Source organism: Hakea prostrata, chromosome 2 (assembly GCF_041222555.1).
Source record: "Hakea prostrata isolate BN-2017 chromosome 2, UWA_Hpros_2, whole genome shotgun sequence".
NCBI lineage: Eukaryota > Viridiplantae > Streptophyta > Magnoliopsida > Proteales > Proteaceae > Hakea > Hakea prostrata.
This window is the reverse complement of record NC_142601.1, coordinates 58,586,779-58,604,940: the sequence shown is the minus strand read 5'-3', so window position 1 is coordinate 58,604,940 and position 18,162 is coordinate 58,586,779. Positions and strand designations below refer to the sequence as shown.

At 38.4% G+C, this 18,162-nt stretch overlaps 2 protein-coding genes across 2 annotated transcripts; one reads left to right on the top strand and one right to left on the bottom strand.

The window, feature by feature from the left end:
- Positions 1-1,087: 1,087 nt before the first annotated feature.
- LOC149025251 (ubiquitin C-terminal hydrolase 22-like) lies at positions 1,088-6,140 on the top strand. Its single transcript, XM_089145479.1, has 3 exons — positions 1,088-2,443; positions 2,942-3,063; positions 4,003-6,140. The coding sequence occupies exons 1-3, from the start codon at positions 1,569-1,571 to the stop codon at positions 4,755-4,757; spliced, it is 1,752 nt and encodes a 583-aa protein (XP_089001605.1). The 5' UTR covers positions 1,088-1,568; the 3' UTR covers positions 4,758-6,140.
- A 914-nt stretch (positions 6,141-7,054) lies between these two features.
- LOC149025250 (putative vacuolar membrane protein YML018C) lies at positions 7,055-15,876 on the bottom strand. Its single transcript, XM_089145477.1, has 8 exons — positions 15,410-15,876; positions 14,115-14,498; positions 11,938-12,155; positions 11,473-11,543; positions 11,258-11,359; positions 8,030-8,147; positions 7,756-7,891; positions 7,055-7,614 (listed from the first exon to the last, which is right to left on the bottom strand). Exons 1-8 carry the CDS (start codon positions 15,488-15,490, stop codon positions 7,552-7,554), a joined length of 1,173 nt encoding a protein of 390 aa, XP_089001603.1. The 5' UTR covers positions 15,491-15,876; the 3' UTR covers positions 7,055-7,551.
- Between the last annotated feature and the right edge of the window lie 2,286 nt (positions 15,877-18,162).

The window sequence follows — 18,162 nt, the reverse complement described above, 5'->3', positions numbered from 1 at the left end:
CCCATTTCATGTATTTTCTCTTTTATTCCAAGGAGTGCCAACACTGTGGCTCACTCCCTGGCCCATGAAGCCCTATCGCGTGAGGCTGCGATAGATTGGCCTATTTCCACTTGCTGGTTGAAGGAGCCTGTTCCTTCCCCAGCCCATGTGCCTCTCTCTTCTTAATCAATGTTTTCTACCAAAAAAAAAAAAAATATTGTGAGAAAGAGAAACCCAAGGTATGCATGCCATGTAAACAAATGGGTAGCCTTAAATACATTGAGTCTTGGTTACAGATCACCCTTTTAGGTTACAGAGTGCCTTTTGCCCGGAAGAAATGATTACAGGGTGACTGACACCTCTATTTTTCTTTTTTGGTTTTCTGCTTTTGTTTCTTTCTTTTTTTTGGCTTAAGATTACAGAATGACTCTGTGACTGCTCAAGGAAGGCATTGTCTTTCTGGGACTCCTAACATTTAAAGCTAACTTACTTCGCAATGGTCCACATTCTTTCTCCCATTTTATTGGGTCAAGGGCCCATTAAACATATCAGGGCCCTACAGACTGAGCCCACTCAGATTGAATACAGATACTTGGCGTCAGATGAGTCGATTCCCACCGTAGATATCACTCAAAAGGAGGACCCACATGTAGGACGTCAAGCATGCATCTCTACCATCCTTTATTATCATTTTCTTGATTGATTATAGAAACAAGACTGTCACACATCTTGGAGACGCTTCTTCGCCTTTAAATGATTCTGATTGCAGGATCCAGGTGAGAAACTGTACACATCCTAAAGTACTACAGCATCACACTGTAACACACCTCCAAGTGATTCGTTCGGGGGAACTGTTTTTCGACTAAACTGATTGGTTGATGCCAGCCTCGTAAACCGTAATTGAGCACCGTGATAGGAACTAACGGCTCAGATTAATCCACATGGCAGGCATCGCATGGCCCACGCTGAACATGAGGTCATCACCATGTAGGAATCATCGTAGATGATCGTGACGAATTCTTTTTCTCGATACGTGAAATCCTACGGCTCTTAAAAATAGTTTTTAATATTGTTTTTATTTATCTTTGCTTCTTCGTTTCTTCGAGAAGAAGAGAGTCTTCAACATCAGTGAACTTGACTTGACTTCGGCTTACAAAACAGAGTTTTCGGATCATAAGAAATTCAGTCAGAGGTCATGGATGAAAAACAAGATTAAAATCAGAATCACAAAATTCTCAGAATTTTTTTTTACCTTCGTTTTGCTTTCTCTGATCATCAGATCAGATAGGAATTTTATAGAGTAACGAAGGGAGAGAAAAATAATAAATAAAAAAGGGGTAAAATAACGAAGAAAATAATTTCGATTTCTGAGATGACGAGAGAAATTCTTCGACTCAATGGTTCAGCAATAAGGAAAACGATACATTTAGGTTTAATTCTTCTCCTGCATTCTTCCTGCTGCTCTTAATTCATCGTCTCAGTTCCTAGTCGATCGATGACGCTTGTTTCTTGCAAATCTAGGGTTTCTTCTTTTTCTTCTTCTCTCCTTTTCTCAGAAACAAACAAGAATAGCAGGTGGTGTGATTGGGATGTCGTCGAAGAACAGTCGCAGACGTGATGTTCAGATTCCTGAACCATGTACTCACCTTGCTGATTTCCGATCTCGAAATGGTTACAAGCCATTTCGCGCCTTACAGGAGTGCCTTCGAACCAAGCCATTTGGTCGAGCTGCAATCCGCCGTGATTCGAACGAAGTTCCTTGCTGCTCCGCTTGCTGTCATTCTTCACGCAGTCGCCTCTACGCATGCGTTGCTTGCGCCACTGTATTCTGCCACTCGCCGCCTGAATCGTCCCACGCAGCCCTCCATGCCGAGTTGATTCCACAAGGTCATGAGATCGCCGTCGATGTCGACCGCGCCGAGCTCTTCTGCTGTGCCTGTCGCGATCAGGTATATGACCGTGACTTTGATGCCGCTGTTGTTCTCGCTCAGACTGCGGCATCGACTCTGAGAGGTGGATCGACGTTGCCGCCGGTTTTGAGGCCGGAGAATCTGAGGAAGAGGAGGAGGGTGGATTATCGGCCGTGGGCTCCCGATCCAAGGGAGCTCATTCGCATGGGAAGAGGTTCGAGTCCATTGCTGAGAGGAGATGAGGACTCTTCTTGCTTGCCAGCCGGGTTGCGAGGGCTTAACAACCTTGGGAACACTTGTTTCATGAATTCGGTCCTCCAAGCGTTGCTTCACACGCCTCCACTGAGGAACTATTTCTTGAGTGATCGCCATAATCGTTATCATTGTCAGCAGAAGAACAAGGTGGGTAATGTCAACAGAGTAAATGTAGCAGGCCATGATAGTAATAATAAAAAGAATTTGCTTCTTTGCCTTGCGTGCGACATGGATGCAATGTTCTCATCGGTTTTCTCCGGTGAACGTAAGCCGTATAGCCCGGCCAATTTTCTTTACAGGTAACTTTTCTTCTTAGAACGCATCTTTTTCTTCCCCGGAATTTGTGTGGTTTCAATCTGTAGCCTTAAGTTTGAATGGACTTGTAGCTTTTTTGTGCTCCTGTTCGATGTGTTTGTTGGTGATTGGTGATCAACGTAAATGTATAATTATTGCACTAATACTTAGATCCAAGTTTACTTACCATTTTTAACTACAGAAATAGAATGTTTGGCTTTCTAAGGTAAGTGGGGTGTAGGACTTGAGTAGGAGTACGGGAGAGATTTAAGCTTTTCCTTGTAGTACATCTGCACAGGTGGTTCTTGTTGAGGTGTGATTAAATTCAGGGGTTCTTTCAATGTTCAAATCTGCCTTCACTCTTCTACTTGGAAGCGTATTATCTAGTTGTATAATTTGAATCTTTTTCTTCTTTGGTCTCAGTAGATTTTCTTGAGTAGCAAATCACGTGGGTTCTACTTCTACGGATGGAATTTTGAAAAAAAACTCTGGCTTTGTTGCAGTTGGTGGCAACATGCAGAAAATCTGGCAAGTTATGAACAGCAAGATGCTCATGAATTTTTTATTTCCATGCTTGATGGTATACATGAAAAAGTGAAGGATCAATGCAAACCCCAAAGCCAAGGTAATTCCTTCTTATATTAAGGTCTCTGTTAGCTCTGCACATCCTGGAGTTCATTTTATCAATGTGAAGAACTGGGTTTCCTGATTGATTCTCGTGAATGTAACAAGGCATTATCCCAACTCATTGGGGTTGGATAAATGCTGCTTCACTTGATACATTCCTAGGATCAAGTGCAAAAAGCAACAGCTCTATGTGTCTCACATGCCTAATCCCTGGGATTTGTTTTACATGCTTGATTCAGTTTATGGGCCTGAACTATTTCAAGCATAATGGCTCTGATGGTGGGCATTTTGCAGCCATATGTTTTCCTTTATACCATTCATAGCTAATATGCTGCAGTTACCATGTTCTACTATTTGAAGGGTGGTTTGATTTCCTTAGTCCTTTCGAGTTTTTTTCAGATGCCATGCTTGTTCTGCTTTTAAAACGAAGAGATGCTGTGGGCAGTTAATCATGTCCAAGGTTTGTATGTTCTATGTATATGTTTCTCTGACAAATCTTTGGCATCTTTGATTGTTGCAGCTATGTCATTCTTATGTAATTTCAGAAGTATTTTTGTGTATTAAGAGTATGGTATGATCAGCTTGATCCATAGGATCTCAAAATGGGATTGCATTCCAAAATTTCTAGTCTGATTTCTCACTTCATTTGACTACGAGGAATCATCATAAACTCATAATTATACGAGGGGAAAGCAAATGCTGCTATGGATAATTCATTGATGGACCCAAGTGGCCTAGATTGGCAATTTGGAAGCATTCGACTATATTAATCATAGTTTGGCTTCCAGCTATTGGTAGTGTGGAAACCAAGTCAATATGCTATGTGAACTTAGTGTTGGGAAATTTGTTAGTTTTAATCTCAAGAAAAAGTTCCCAACATAATTTATTTTGGTTCCATCCCTAGCAGCTATCATAATAAGCTTATTTGTTGGTACAGGCAGTGGAGACTGTTGCATTGCTCATAGAGTATTTTCTGGTATCTTGAGATCTGATGTCACTTGTGCAGCCTGTGGCTTCACATCTACAACATATGATCCATGTGTTGACATCTCATTGGACTTGGAACCAAACCAGAGGGGTTCTACAAAGATGGCTTCCTCAAAGTCACATCATGCATCCAATAGTGAGACAGATAGCTGTGGAGTATCCACTCTGGTTGGATGCTTGGATCATTTTACAAGGCCTGAGAGACTAGGTTCTGACCAGAAATTCTTCTGCCAGCAGTGCCAGGTGAGGCAGGAGTCTTTGAAGCAAATGTCCGTTAGAAAGCTCCCATTGGTTTCTTGTTTCCATATAAAACGATTTGAGCATTCTACCACAAGAAATATGTCAAGGAAGGTCGATCGTTATTTACAGTTTCCATTTTCCCTGGACATGGCACCTTACCTTTCATCTTCCATCTTGAGGAGTAGATTTGGCAACCGGTTTTTTGCTTTTGAAGATGATGAGCCAGACACTTCCAATGAGTTGTCTTCAGAGTTTGAATTGTTTGCTGTTGTCACACATACTGGTAGACTGGATGCTGGCCATTACGTGACCTATCTACGGTTAAGTAATCAGTGGTACAAATGTGATGATGCATGGATAACTCGAGTCAGTGAAAACATTGTCAGGGCTGCACAAGGCTACATGATGTTTTATGTACAGAAGATGCTCTACTATAAAGTAAGTGAAAAAATAGTTTCCTCCTAACATCTTGTCAGAAAACAGAAGTTTGATGAGCAATAAGTTGTTTGCGTGAGAGGAGCTTGGATTTACAACCATGACAATTGACCTTTCTTTCTATACATCAAAGAGGATTTCCATGACGGCATGTGTTCCATTTAAACCAATACGCAGTCTTGGTTCAAGTCACAGGCAAGCTGATTGTGATTGGTATAAAAACAAGCAGTGCCTTAAGCTCTCTGGGAAAAGGCTTTGGGGGGTTTATTCAATTATGAATTGGAGCATAAACTGTGCCTAAATTTTTGAGGCTTTCCACGATTTGGGTCATTCAGTTTTTTTCCATCAATACATGGGTTATATGAAAGTGGTTTGATTTGATTCTTTTTTTACTCCCCCTTTCTTTTTGGCTGCATTTTCAAGCACAGTTGAGTTGTTTCTTTTTCCACATGGATCTTCTCACTAGTTTTAATGCTTGAAGATGCAGTTTACCCGTGTACTAATTTTGTGTTCTCGTAAAATTTCCTAGCCATCTTCAAATCTAATTCAAGGCTTACTTCATCTTCTTTGGTTTCCATATGGTCTATTCCGCTACTTTTTCTTGTCTTTCATATCATTAAGATTAAAGCTCTCTGTGGTTGCAAGGCTAAGAGTGTTTGGAACTGAGGAACAGTAAATAATGAGTTATTCACTGCTGAGCCACCCAATGTTTAAGCAAACTATGTTTGAGGTCTGTCTGGAATGTGGGATGGAGTAGCAGGTGGCGCGCTGGTTTTGCAATAGGATTTGCTTATGAGGAGGATCCTGGACACAGGTGACTCTCTAATCTTCTCCCCTTACTTTCACCTGCAATATTCCATGACATCCTCTCATATTTCGGGTTCTACAGTAGAGCATGGAACTGTTTGGGATCCTGGGTATAATCCTTGATTTCAACCAAAGGCCCACTGGTTGTGTCATCGATGGCCTTCAACAACTCGCATACAGTATCTGCTAATCTTGTTAAGAGGGTGATCAAGTCCTCTTAAGCTTCCACCTCGAGTTACTAACATCTAATATGAGAATTTTCACGTGGAATCCCAATAGCCTTGTGCACTTAGTTGGCCATCTTCTGTTTTATCCTGAGATTAGTGAAAATCTGACAGGAGTGCATGTTGGATCAAAGAGTGCCATGGCCATCTCATTCTTTGGCAGGATCTGGGTAACTATGCATTTAAAAATTCCCTATGCCACTTCATTTTAGGTGTCTCTAATCTTTAATCTTCTTTTCTCTTCTGCTGCTCTTGCTTTCTATTCCTTGGGGTTGGGGAAATGGTTTGAACTAACGTGCTCTAATTATAAATGTTGTCAACCTTTCCGCTAGAGGTAATGTTGATCCAATAAAAAGAATGTTCAATTACATAGAGAACTTTGAGATCGATCCTGCTACATGTCTACACTACTTCAAATTCAAAGATAATCAAGAATGATGTGTTTTGAAGAGTCTAGAATCTAGATCACCTTTCTGTCGGAGAACACATTGTTTTCTTAACGCTTTTTCATCATGCAATACATGTGAATCTACGTCTGAGTAAGAATAAAATAATTCAGAGGTAGAATCCTTAATAGATCTTACATGAATCCCATATTTATTGTGTGATGGAAAAGTGTCAGGAAAACAATGTGTTTTTCCAATAGAGAAGTAATCTAAACTTTTTTTGGGACATTATCAAGATATACTAGTCAAAAGTTTCTTTCCACATCTAGCTTGTGGTTCTAGGGAGTCTGCCTGAAATTTTGGACCAAAGTGCATTCATTCCATTCAAATGGTCTTTAGTTGGACCAACCGATTCATAGACTTATAATTTTATTTATGGTGATCCGAACACAAGTTGTCAATGGGTCACCTAAGCACTCTGGTCGTTCTTTGGGTCAAGGCATTCTAGTGACTTTGTCACCTAGGCGATGACTTGTCGTCTTGTTTGGTATTGTCTTCATTTTCTTCGCCTGCTATAATCTCATCTTGCTTGGTCACCTTGACAATTGTGGTCTGGAAAATTTCTTTGCATTACTACATCGAGATTTCTTTTGGCCAATTTTTTTTTTATTTTTTTATTTCTGATTGCATTTTTACCCAAAAAAGTATATTTCTGACCGAGTCATGTATGTTTTTATCAAGAATAAAAACATTTAATTAAATTAAGAGGAAACATTAGGGCATCGAATTTAGTAAGTGAGGAGAGAAAATGTATGATCCATAGGATGTGATGTAAATACTATGCATGACGGAATCATTGGCATTTTTTTCTTTTTATTTATAGAAAAAATATGGGAAGGCTTTGGTGCAACAGTAAAAGTTGTTCCATTGTGACCCCGGGTTCTAATGTAGGATCCAGCCTGCAACCTGAAAGTAGGGGAAGTCTGCATACACACAAATTCAGCAAAAATACAACTATTTTACCATTGAAATTCCTTCTAAAGTGAAAAGAAAAAATCATTCTTCTTCCAAAATACACAAACGTAGGCTTGCACCTCTACAATAGTCAGATCAGAAAATTGAGAAATGGAACATGAAGTACACCCCACCCCAGAAACTCTTTTAAATCAAAATTGTATACTGCATTCAGAGGTTTCCAAGACCACTGGAAAAACAAGGTTGACTCTTGATCCCTTTCCCACAATCAGATACATGGAAATCATACAACTCTTTTTTGCTTGGACTAAAAGAACCCAAAACTGGAAGTATCATACTACTCACACACTCCTGTTGGTCTTGCACCAAGAGGGTCAATGAAAAAATGGCAGTGGAGAAACAAAAAAGATCTAAGCTGAACTTTACAAAATGCTACAACCCCAATTTTCGGGATAACCAATCTGAAAGGTTAGCAATTACAAATCCACCAAACACCTGCAAGAAACCACCAAAATATCCACAAAAATTGATATATGAACCAAGTAACAACTAATGTCATTGTTCATAAGAAAAGGAAGTTGCATTTTACTGCTTTTAAGAATCAAAACATGATTGTGGAAGATAAAATCCGATTACCTGAACAGAGCCAAGAATATAAATTGCTGAATAGTGGCGTCCATGAATCATCATGTCAGCAACCATGGCAAGTGGTATGGTTAGAGACATGCCTAAGGTGGCCACCAGTGGTGTTGTCCAAACAACACATAAAGCCCTATGGAGAAGAAAATTTCCAAACAAGAGAAGCAATTACATGTCCAAACCATAAAGAAAAGGGTGAAACAATTCTACCATGAATACACAATATATAATGAAGTCATAAACAACTTGTGAAGGGGAGGTCACCACGTACCAGAAGTAGTCAGAGAGAACACTTCCAATGAAGCCGTTTGCAAGTACAACTTCATCCATTTTAATGGAGTGAGGAATAGTGAACTTTGGTTCAATTCCCAAAGCAGTCAATGGCCACACTGAAGAAAAACAGAAACATAAAAACAAATAAAAATTAATTTATCTATTATTTAACTTTACGATCAAGATAATAATCTAATCTGGTACCATTTGAAGCAAAAAAGAGAAATTTATTTGCCCTCAGGCTTCAGGTAACTTCCAAAAGGTGAAGTAGTCATTTTATTGATAAAAAGCCAAACATGTCATGTTCTTCACATGTTCCTCCTTGTAAGCCTGAGATATCCAGATTGATACGGTGGTGAAATGCTAAGAAAGAAACAACCTTCCCAGTGACCAACCCTTTTTCCCCTAGCCACTGATGTGATATGCTACAAAATATATGGCAGAACAAATAGTATAATAGCTGTCCTCAGTGGAGTCATTATGATGAACATCAACAAGACCACCAGAAAAAGGGATGTGGCATCTCAGATTTTCTGGTTAGTTCAAACTCGTTAGTTCCAGTTCACAATTTAGTGGAGTTTGAAGAGGTAAACATTTTTGTTTCTACTAGTCAGGGATTGAGCTTGTGAGTTCCCAACTGCAAGTCTGCAAGATTGCAATTGTAAGAACTAAAAACTACAAGGAAAATGTTAAAACCACATATCCCAAAAAGTCCTCAAGGGGCTAAGGGCAACAAAAATGTATAACAATACCCCACAGTGAATTCGCAGGGCTGTATGCACGACACATTCATATTGAAACACCATCATGTTAGAGAAACTGCCACACATCACAGATATTCACATGGAAACACCATCACGTGGCATGGAGGGGAGAATACGTTAGGGAACACCATCGTGCTTCCAAAGATCAAACACTTGACCTCCCTTCTAATGCCACTTTACTACTTATCCCAAAATATTGAGATTTTCACAGATTTTGCAATGTAAGTTAATATTTGTACTTCTATATTAGGTGTGTCATGTGCAGGACTGTGTCTGTGTCTGTGTGACCGAACACGTGGGGTGTAGATATATGTTCGACCCCTAAAAGATGAAAAGTAGACACGTGTTTCACTTCCTAGGGTTGAACACCTGAACATCTGACCTCCTTGCTCTAGTATTGTAAATCGAGGACAACAACAGCGTAAATCAATACTCCAGCATGTCCAGTCCAGTACACATGCAACCCTGCATAAGATGTGCACTCAAACAGAAACGACATCACATGGGAACTGAAAGAAGAATGCATCAAGGAACCTATTGTACTTCCGGGGAACAAACACTCAAACTCCCTGCTCTGATTCCATGTCAAGTAGCTGCTTATTTTTCTTGTTTGAATTTATTTATTGGAGGATTCTATCAGCAATGTTGCTGATGTGAGTTGCGGGCTTGAGCAGCAACCATAAACTAAGTAAAGTTTTCTCAGTGCTCATTGGCAACTACAACTGTTCTTCAGGGCTGGTGTTTCATTTAATTTCTATTATGTTGGTCCAAGCAGGAGGTTTCCTATGATATGTGAGCTTGAAGGGGAGTATTAACATAATGATGACGGGAGATATTAATATTGAGGTATCTCCTAAGTTGTTTAGCTGGCTTGAACTATTTTAGTGTGATTTCGTTTCCTTTTTAAGTTGTACTTTGTTTACTTATTTCCAGTAATAATCGAAGTTGCATTCTTGATTGATTTTATATATAAAAGCAGATAGTCATTCGATTCTGGACTATACTGGTTCAGAAACTGTTCTTTCTTGCATCATCTCTTCTCTGCTCTTGTTCTCTTTCCTGCGTTTATTTGTTGGCTGATGGGTTATATCTTGTTATGAAAAGTTTCTAGAGTACTGCCAAGCCCTCCACTGCCCCAGCCCCAGCCCCACCGCCACCCCTGCATCTACCTCCACCTCCAAATTCCTGCTGCCTACAAGTTTCTCCCTCTCTGCTACCACAAAAGGACTTGAACAAATTATAAAAGTAGAAACCATTTTTAGAAACTGAGTCTTCCAAGATGAATCTTTAATCATACACTCTAATGACATGAATTTCAACAATAAAAAAAATCCACATAGGTTTCATCCATATCCGTGCAGGCAAAGTTTAGCATGGATAAGCACACCTGCCAGACCGAGGGTTAGTCCTTCTCTCTAATCTCTTCCTCCCTATCCCTCTCCACACCCTTCCCCTCCTTCACCCCTGTTACTCCCCTGCTCCTCCCCTTCCCATGCATACCTTGCGCACTCCATCCAGATGTACCTATGATCATATCAGATCAGCCACATTCAAGAATTTGCACTCAGCAAATTCTGATCTTATTCAGTTTCTTGAAATGCTGATCTTGTTCAACTCTACTCAATCAGTGGGATCACATGTGCACAAATAAAGATTTCTTACACAGTGCTGAAGGTTTCTGGTACTACAGGGTCTGGTGAGGGTCATAATGTATTCAGCCTTACTCCTGTTTTCACGAAGAGGCTTTCCAAACTTGGAACTGTTGACCATATATCACAATAGAGACCTTTACCTTTGCACCAAGTAAACATAACCAGCTTTTAACTCCTGTCTCTATCTCAAAGGAGTACGCTAACAGCATTGCAAAACTAATATAAAATTCCAAATAACCATAAAACCATGGACCAGAAAATCTGTATTGAATCTGGGTCACCTCGGTCTACGTCTCTAGATTAGACCATTTGTTGAGTACTTGAGTGCTCTTCTTCATTTTCCATGCAACCTAAAAATTAAAATTTACTTCACTAGTTTTTCCTGCTTTAACACTCCCAAAAGGAATGCCATCTATTTTGATGTTTCTTTTAGGTTTGTAGCTTCACGCCATCCCTTGATTGCTGATACCCCAAGGAACAAGCTTATTGTTGTCTCCTAGGGTCTTAATAACCTTTCTTTCCGGTCTTCCTCTTAAAAGACCATATTTTGTTTGTTTGTTTGTCTTTCGTTAATTCAATTATTTATTCATCCAAAAAAGAACAATCTCTTGCTTGCAGAAAGCAGCAACTAATACTATTAATCTTTAAAATTCCATGTATATATTCTGGCGTCCAGGGTGAAGCATAAGCATAAATAGATAATTCAATGAGAAAATGGAGACCAACTCATTTTGTACAACAGCAATCAATCATTATGGTAATTAATTTAATCAATCATTATGGATGTGCCAGTCATCAGACAAGTCTTACCCAGCCACCAGAGGGCTACAAGCGTGAACAGTCCAATGTATCCAAATAACTTTTGCACATCAATTCTTTCTCCGTCCTCTCCAGCAAACTTTTTCAAAAGAACTGCAGCATGGTTATTTCAAGAAACATATTTAAAATAACAAATCATACTTAAACATTGGAACAATTAAAATCAAGCATCGAGTAGAGCTAGATGTGTCAAACAAGTTCTGTACCAGTAAACAGTCCATATGTCACCGCTGACAGAAGCCCAAAGAGGTCGCCTACAAGAGATCGTCTACCATTACTGCTCACCAGAAGAAGAAGACAAAGTGAAAAAAAAAAAGAGGGGAGCTTAAGCCTCATATGATGAGCTGAAGACTAACTACATGACACAAATTCTTAAACTAAAATCACTAGGAGAACTCTGGGCCCATTTTATTGGACCAAACTTTTCCAAGGTCACTTGACTATGAACCAAAGAATTCAAAGTTGCTTTCACCATTTTTTTTTTTTTTGTTGTGGGTAGGAGCGTTCAACATCCTTATAAGTATTCAATGTGCTAACAATTCAACAAACCCAAAAGACAGAAGAAATGATTTAACTATTGTTGCCGCAAAAGTTACTTCTGTACCGCATAATGAAAGCTGACAACTTCAGTATGTCATAAAGTTCGGCAGAGGTTGTGGGTATAAACTTACGCAGATTCACTTAATTCTGCCTCATCTGTGGCCCAGGTTTTTCCCAGTGTTGTCATCACAACTCCGGCCATGCTAATAAAGACAGCAACTACTTTCGCCATGTTTAGAGATTCTTCTCCAAGAAAAGATCCAATAAAGAGTGTGAACATTCCTGAAGTTGAGGACAATACAGTTGTACTTGCAACACTTGTACGTGCGAGTGCAGCATTAGAAAAGTACTGTCTCAAGAAAAAAAAAGAAAGGATAACTACATATTTTAGTTTTTTTTTTTTTACTTAAAAGTATTTAACCACACAAATTACCAAAAACAGAATGCACAACTTCATGGATAAAAATAGAACATATGTATCAATAACCATATAAGATATCAAGTTTTAGATCCATTAGAGTAAAGCACATTGTTAGCATGTAATGCACAATTAACACCAATGTCATCTAAGTATAGTAGAGATGTTACACTATCTGTGGATACAGCCTTATTTTGCTTATCTGGATGACAAGTGTGCCAAAGCACACCTTTTCAGAGATGGAAAGGAACAGGCAACGGCTATATATATAATATAACTTTTATTGCAAGACATCCGAAGTTCGAACAAAAAGGTGAAAGAAACCCAAGATTGGATATTCCTAGATATACTACATCATACATTATAGGTTCAAAAGCAAGTAAATGGTATAGAAAACAAAGAAAAACACATAAACATATTACATATTCAAGGGTCCAATGGAATTGTTGCAAAAGAAGTCGAAGGAAAGAATATAAAAGAAAGGAACATAGAAGTGGGATTATCTTAAAGCATACTTTAATCCCAACAATAAACATCTGATAAGTTTCTCGTAGACAAAAGTGATGTAGGACAAAACAAGAAGGAAAGGCCAAAACAATGTTCAGGAACAGTGGCACAGCCCCTTATTTTGCCCAGGTGTGGATGCTACTAGAAGAGTTTGTGGGATCAAAGACCAAGTCATGTGAACAATTCTTGCAAGGGTCAAAATTTTCTGTGAAGGGATCTAAAGTTTAGTAATATTTATATTTTTAGAATTATTCTCTTAGAAATTTTGTGGTTGTCTATCAAGCAATCTTAGCTCCTTACTTTCTAGTTCCTGATTTGGAAAATAGATTGCTATTTTTTAGTTTGTTTCCTTTTCTTGCTAGTTTCTAACTGTAAGGCAAGCATAGCTGCCCATAATATCTAATGCCCTTGGAGTGCCCACCCTCCTGCCACTAAATGATTTTATGAGATAAATAAGAATTGCGTGAGTGCAAAGAATGATATCATTCTTTATGTGGCCGAAGAGCTGAGAGGCCTAGCCGGTGATAGCTAAAACCTCTAAGGCCGAGAGAGCCCGACTTAAATAAACAGAATCTCCTTATCTCCTTTGTCTTCTGTTTTCCAATTCACCCTTTCCTACCCCCATTGCTCTGAGGAAGAAGCCTTCTAAGTCGTTCTTAATTCTCTCAAGGCCAGGATCTATCTTTGATCGTCAGTAGAAGGCTGCTAATGTTCTCACAAGCCAGTTTGTTGCTGCTACTTGTGAAGATAACTCACAAACCAGCCATCAGACTTGAGCGTAAGTTGAAGCACACAGCCCCCTCAATAGATCCCCCACTTGGTCAAGTTTGAAGAAATTCTTGCTGCTGGTTTGGTCTCTGCTCACTAAAGGATACTAAATTTATCTTCTATTTTGGTGACCTGCTGGTATCCTCATCTTCAGTCGATGATTGAAGCTAAGATTTCAAGGGTTTTATCAACCCTGCTGGACCTTACTTCATTATACAAGTTGAGGAACTACTGGTTCTTTAACAGCAATTTTCTGGTCTTAAATCTCTTTCAAACCTGCAGTTGAAATGTTTCAGATGCTGTTTGGCTGTTTGTTTTGTGGGTATTTTGGAACCAGGTTAACCCTAGTCTACTCTAACATTGAAAAACCAGAGAAATTGGTCAACCTATGAGAGCATGAATGGAAAGTGTCTGTCCTAGATGATAGTTTTAAGATGCCCAAAAGAATAGAAGAATCGGACCAGTATGCAGAGCATTGGTTTCTGCTGAAATGCATCAAGAACATACTTAGAAACTTAGATCTAATGTTCCATATAAACACCATATAAAGTTATAAACCAGGAATAACAGTGCAAAGAATCCTGGGAAAGTTAAGAGTGCAAAGTAGAGACTCACCTCTGTAACAAACCAGATAGGTGCAATATAGAACCCGTAAGTCGCAATTTCCTTTGTTGTAAGCTCTTTCTCATCTTTTACCATGTCTGTATCCTTGTTTTTTGAAACTAAAGGTCTTTCCTCTTCCTGTACAGAGACGTCTGCTTCACTGTTTTTCCTTTCGGCTTCCATTTGAAGGATTTGCATCTCATGGAATTTTATAGAAGAATCAGCATCAGCAGATGACTTGTCAACCATTTCTGCATTTTCACCACCTTTTGAAGAGCGGCTTCTAAACAATCTACATAGCCAATCCTTGATGAATGCTACAGGGAGATATATTACCATAAGAGAGGCTCCTAAATATGTAACTGCAAATGGTTGTTTGTAATCTGTAAAAATGCCCTGTTGAACAAAAATTTATCAGTCAAACATCTGGAATGTATAAATAGTTCCTTTTGCCTATACGATAGAAATTCAATGCTGAACAACTACAAATATTGGAAGGCATATTTCCGCAATTAATGAAGTCAATGATTTGCAGCTTAGGCATATTTGTATCAACAGCACAGATGCTAGCCTACACCATACTCAGGACTTCTCTTACATGATATAACCGCTCATCAATTCATAAGTGTTTGATAGGGAATGAGACAAAGACACCATGAAATTAAAGTTCTTGAGGTGTGACTAGCATTTTGGATAGATGATTAAGGAATTTAGGAGCACTAACAAACTATAATAGTCTTTGACCAGAGACGAAATAGGAAAGCAGTTTGAATAACATAAGGGTCTCATAAACAACCACCTACTCGGCAGGCTTATTGGAATGCTGCAGCCTACAAGTAGCATTCATCAATCTTAGTGAACTCAAGCATGCTAATTCCCCTGCTCCTGTGAGAACTTGGATGCTCTTTTGCGTAATTCACTGACCATGAGATCCACGAATTGTATCTGACCAAATTGCACAGTTTTTGCCAAAATAACTTAACCCTCAAAGACTAGATAAATTTTTGTTTCAGTTCATTAATTCGACGAGTTGGTTAAAAATGGACCAAAAGTGACAATGATAGCCTCTGAATCTCAAGAGCAATGGTTTATAATAAGATGGTAACCATTCTGTCCAAAGCAAAACGAAGCATCACTTTGAGATCAACATCCACCAATCAACCATAACCATGAAGTTAAACCGAATAATAAGTAAATTTCGAAATTTAAATTCCATAGTTCTATAAACCCCCCCAAAAAAAATAAAACAAAGTCTATATTTGTCGGCAACTCAATAAGTGGATCAAGGCTAACCAATCCAAACTGACCTGGGTGACTTCTGCAGAGGAGACCCATATGATCACAACAGTCGCAATAAGAAACAATCCTGCCTTATACCTCCAACCCATCACAATTTGGAAAGAAAATCAAAAAACCCAAAGATCTGAATTCGTTTTTCTTCAGATCTTCAACTTATTCTCCGGTTCTTTCTGGCGAAACTCATTCTGGGTTCACTTCTGACAAACGAAAACAAATCTCCGTGTTGAGAGAGAGGAGGGAAGACTTTCAACGTAAGACGGGTCGACAAACGAGGACCTCATGAGAAGGGCTTCGCTAAAAATTGACAAGATGATGCGTTAATCATAAGATATACATTCCCTTTGCCTTCTTCTCTGGTTGGCAACTCGCCTTCATGGCAATTCTTTTTCAAACATTTTCCACCTTCCCCCGGATGTTGTTCTCAAAATTAAGAAAGCATTTAACGTGGAGTTATTCCAGCTATTTTCTATGGCAAGTTTAGATTCAAGCGATCTCCATATTAATGGGCAAGAATCTTGATGAAAAATAATTTTAGACAAAAATGAAAAAGCAATAAGAGACGAAAATAATGGGCAATAGATTTTTTTTTTTTTTTTTTTTTATATATCAATTCTCATCCTCTATTATGCCTATTTAATTTAAAACAAATAAGTACAAGAATTCATTATTGGTCAAAAATGAAAAACGATTTGGTGAATTTTATCAAAATTAATTATTGAATAAAAAATAAGTTTGGTATGTCAAAACAAAAAAAAACTGTTAGAAAATGATAGTGAACAAGTGAGAGAAGAGAAAAGAGAAAAAAACAATTTTTTTATAAAAGAATGTGTATTGACTATTTTACCCTCATCTTAATTATAAAATTTTAAATAAATTTTTGCATAAATGAAGATAATGAAATTCTCACCATAATTCATAATAGACAAAAAATCTATTATAAAATTTGAAGGCTTTTCTATTATTTTAAATAAAAACAAAACTAATAATAGTGCCAAATAATTTAAAATAATGAAAATTTCTCAAAAATTAAGAATGATAATTGATAGCAAAAAGAGCCTTAATTTAGTCATATAAAGTCTCTATCAACATAGGTCAATGAGAACCCAAACTAAGATATCAATATCAATTTGATTCGTTAGGTACCATTTAAATAATTTGTTTTCTGATCTCGTGACATCGTATTTATATTGGGAGGGAAGCGAGTTGGGGTCTTCCATCCACGAAAGTAAAAGGCTCTATGGGATGTGAGGGGAGCATAGTCCGTCCAAAACTTTGGTATATACGGATAAAACAAAAAATGTGTTACTCATTTTGCCTCTTTTATGTATAAGAAAATGTTAATGTTCTTTTACCATAGTAATAATAATAAGAGAACATCTTTTTGATGCGAACATACCCAATGCTTGTGGAAAACACTTGAGTAGTTACTTCAAGTTGGAATTGCTCCATGGGCAAGAGGATCATTTCTTTTGTGGTAAAGCAAGAAGGATCATTTCAATGAAGGGGAAGTGAGAAACATTAGAGGGTCAGCGTAAGCTCACTACCTAGATGAAGAACATTGTAGAGAACCAAGAGAGTGAGAGAAGGGGCTTTGAGAAACCCTACAGCAGCCGCTTTGTTTTGAGGCAGAGAGCTTGTGTCTCTTCTCCCTCCTCTTCCTCCTTTCTCCTCACTTTTCTTCACTTCTCACACTCTCTCTCCTTTTCCCTTCTCCTTCCTCCGCCATCTTTCTTTTATTTTCTTCTTTTTCTTTGTTGATGCAAAATTTGGAAGTCATTCCCTCAGATCTAGAGTTTCTGATGCCGTGAGCCCATGTTGTTGCCTCTTTACTGTTGTTGGTTGCCACCATCGCAGCTGTTGCAACTTCTTTTGCCAGCGCCTCTACTACAACATCATCCAACCACAGATCTAGCGCAGAAATAGTCACAGCTGCCGGTTCTGCTTTCCAACTTGCTCCTATAGATGTTTACATTGTAGCTTCTCCACCCCTTGTGGGTGATATCTCTCTGCCCTTGTGGCGTGTTAGTCTTTGCCTTTATGGCGTGTTTTCACTACTATGAGCGTTTATGATGAAAGATGTGATATTGGAGCTTATTTGATGTTGTTGCCTTCACAACCCTATTTCTAGGGTTTTATTGGGTTTTGTCTATACCTTAACCTGGACGACCATGTCTATTGCATGTATAATAGTTTAGTCAAATTCCTCTCCTTAGCCTTTTTTCTTTGATGTGTTCCTGTACTCATTTTCAGTTCAATGAATGAAGTTTATCTTCTTACCAAAAAAAAAATGATGAAGAACATTCTCCTTGGCAATTATAGCAAACCGACACCTGAGTCCCAAGTTTGCAGGGTTCAAAAACATTTTTGGGGGGCTTAGTACATATAGGCTCTTCTTTGAGGATTAGTTAATGCGTATATAAATTGGCCTGGACACTAAAGACACCAAAGAAAAGAATTGTGAAATCCCAACAGCTTAGCAACAATCTTCGCTGCTAATGAAAACTTGGTTTTGATCCAAAAAGCAAGGAGATAGCAATCATAATTCGAAGTGAAAAATCAACTTCTTCATTAATGAAAAGATTTTACTTCACTTAAAAGAAATAGAACTTCTGCATTTGAAGACTTTCAAAGTCAAGGCAAAGCTGTCACAACCCTAGATTTTAGGTTTACAATTGGAGAATTGCTTGCCATTTTATCTTGTTAGGTGAAGAAAACAACTCTTGGGTTTTGAAGACTTTTATTTTTAGGCTCTTCTTTCAAG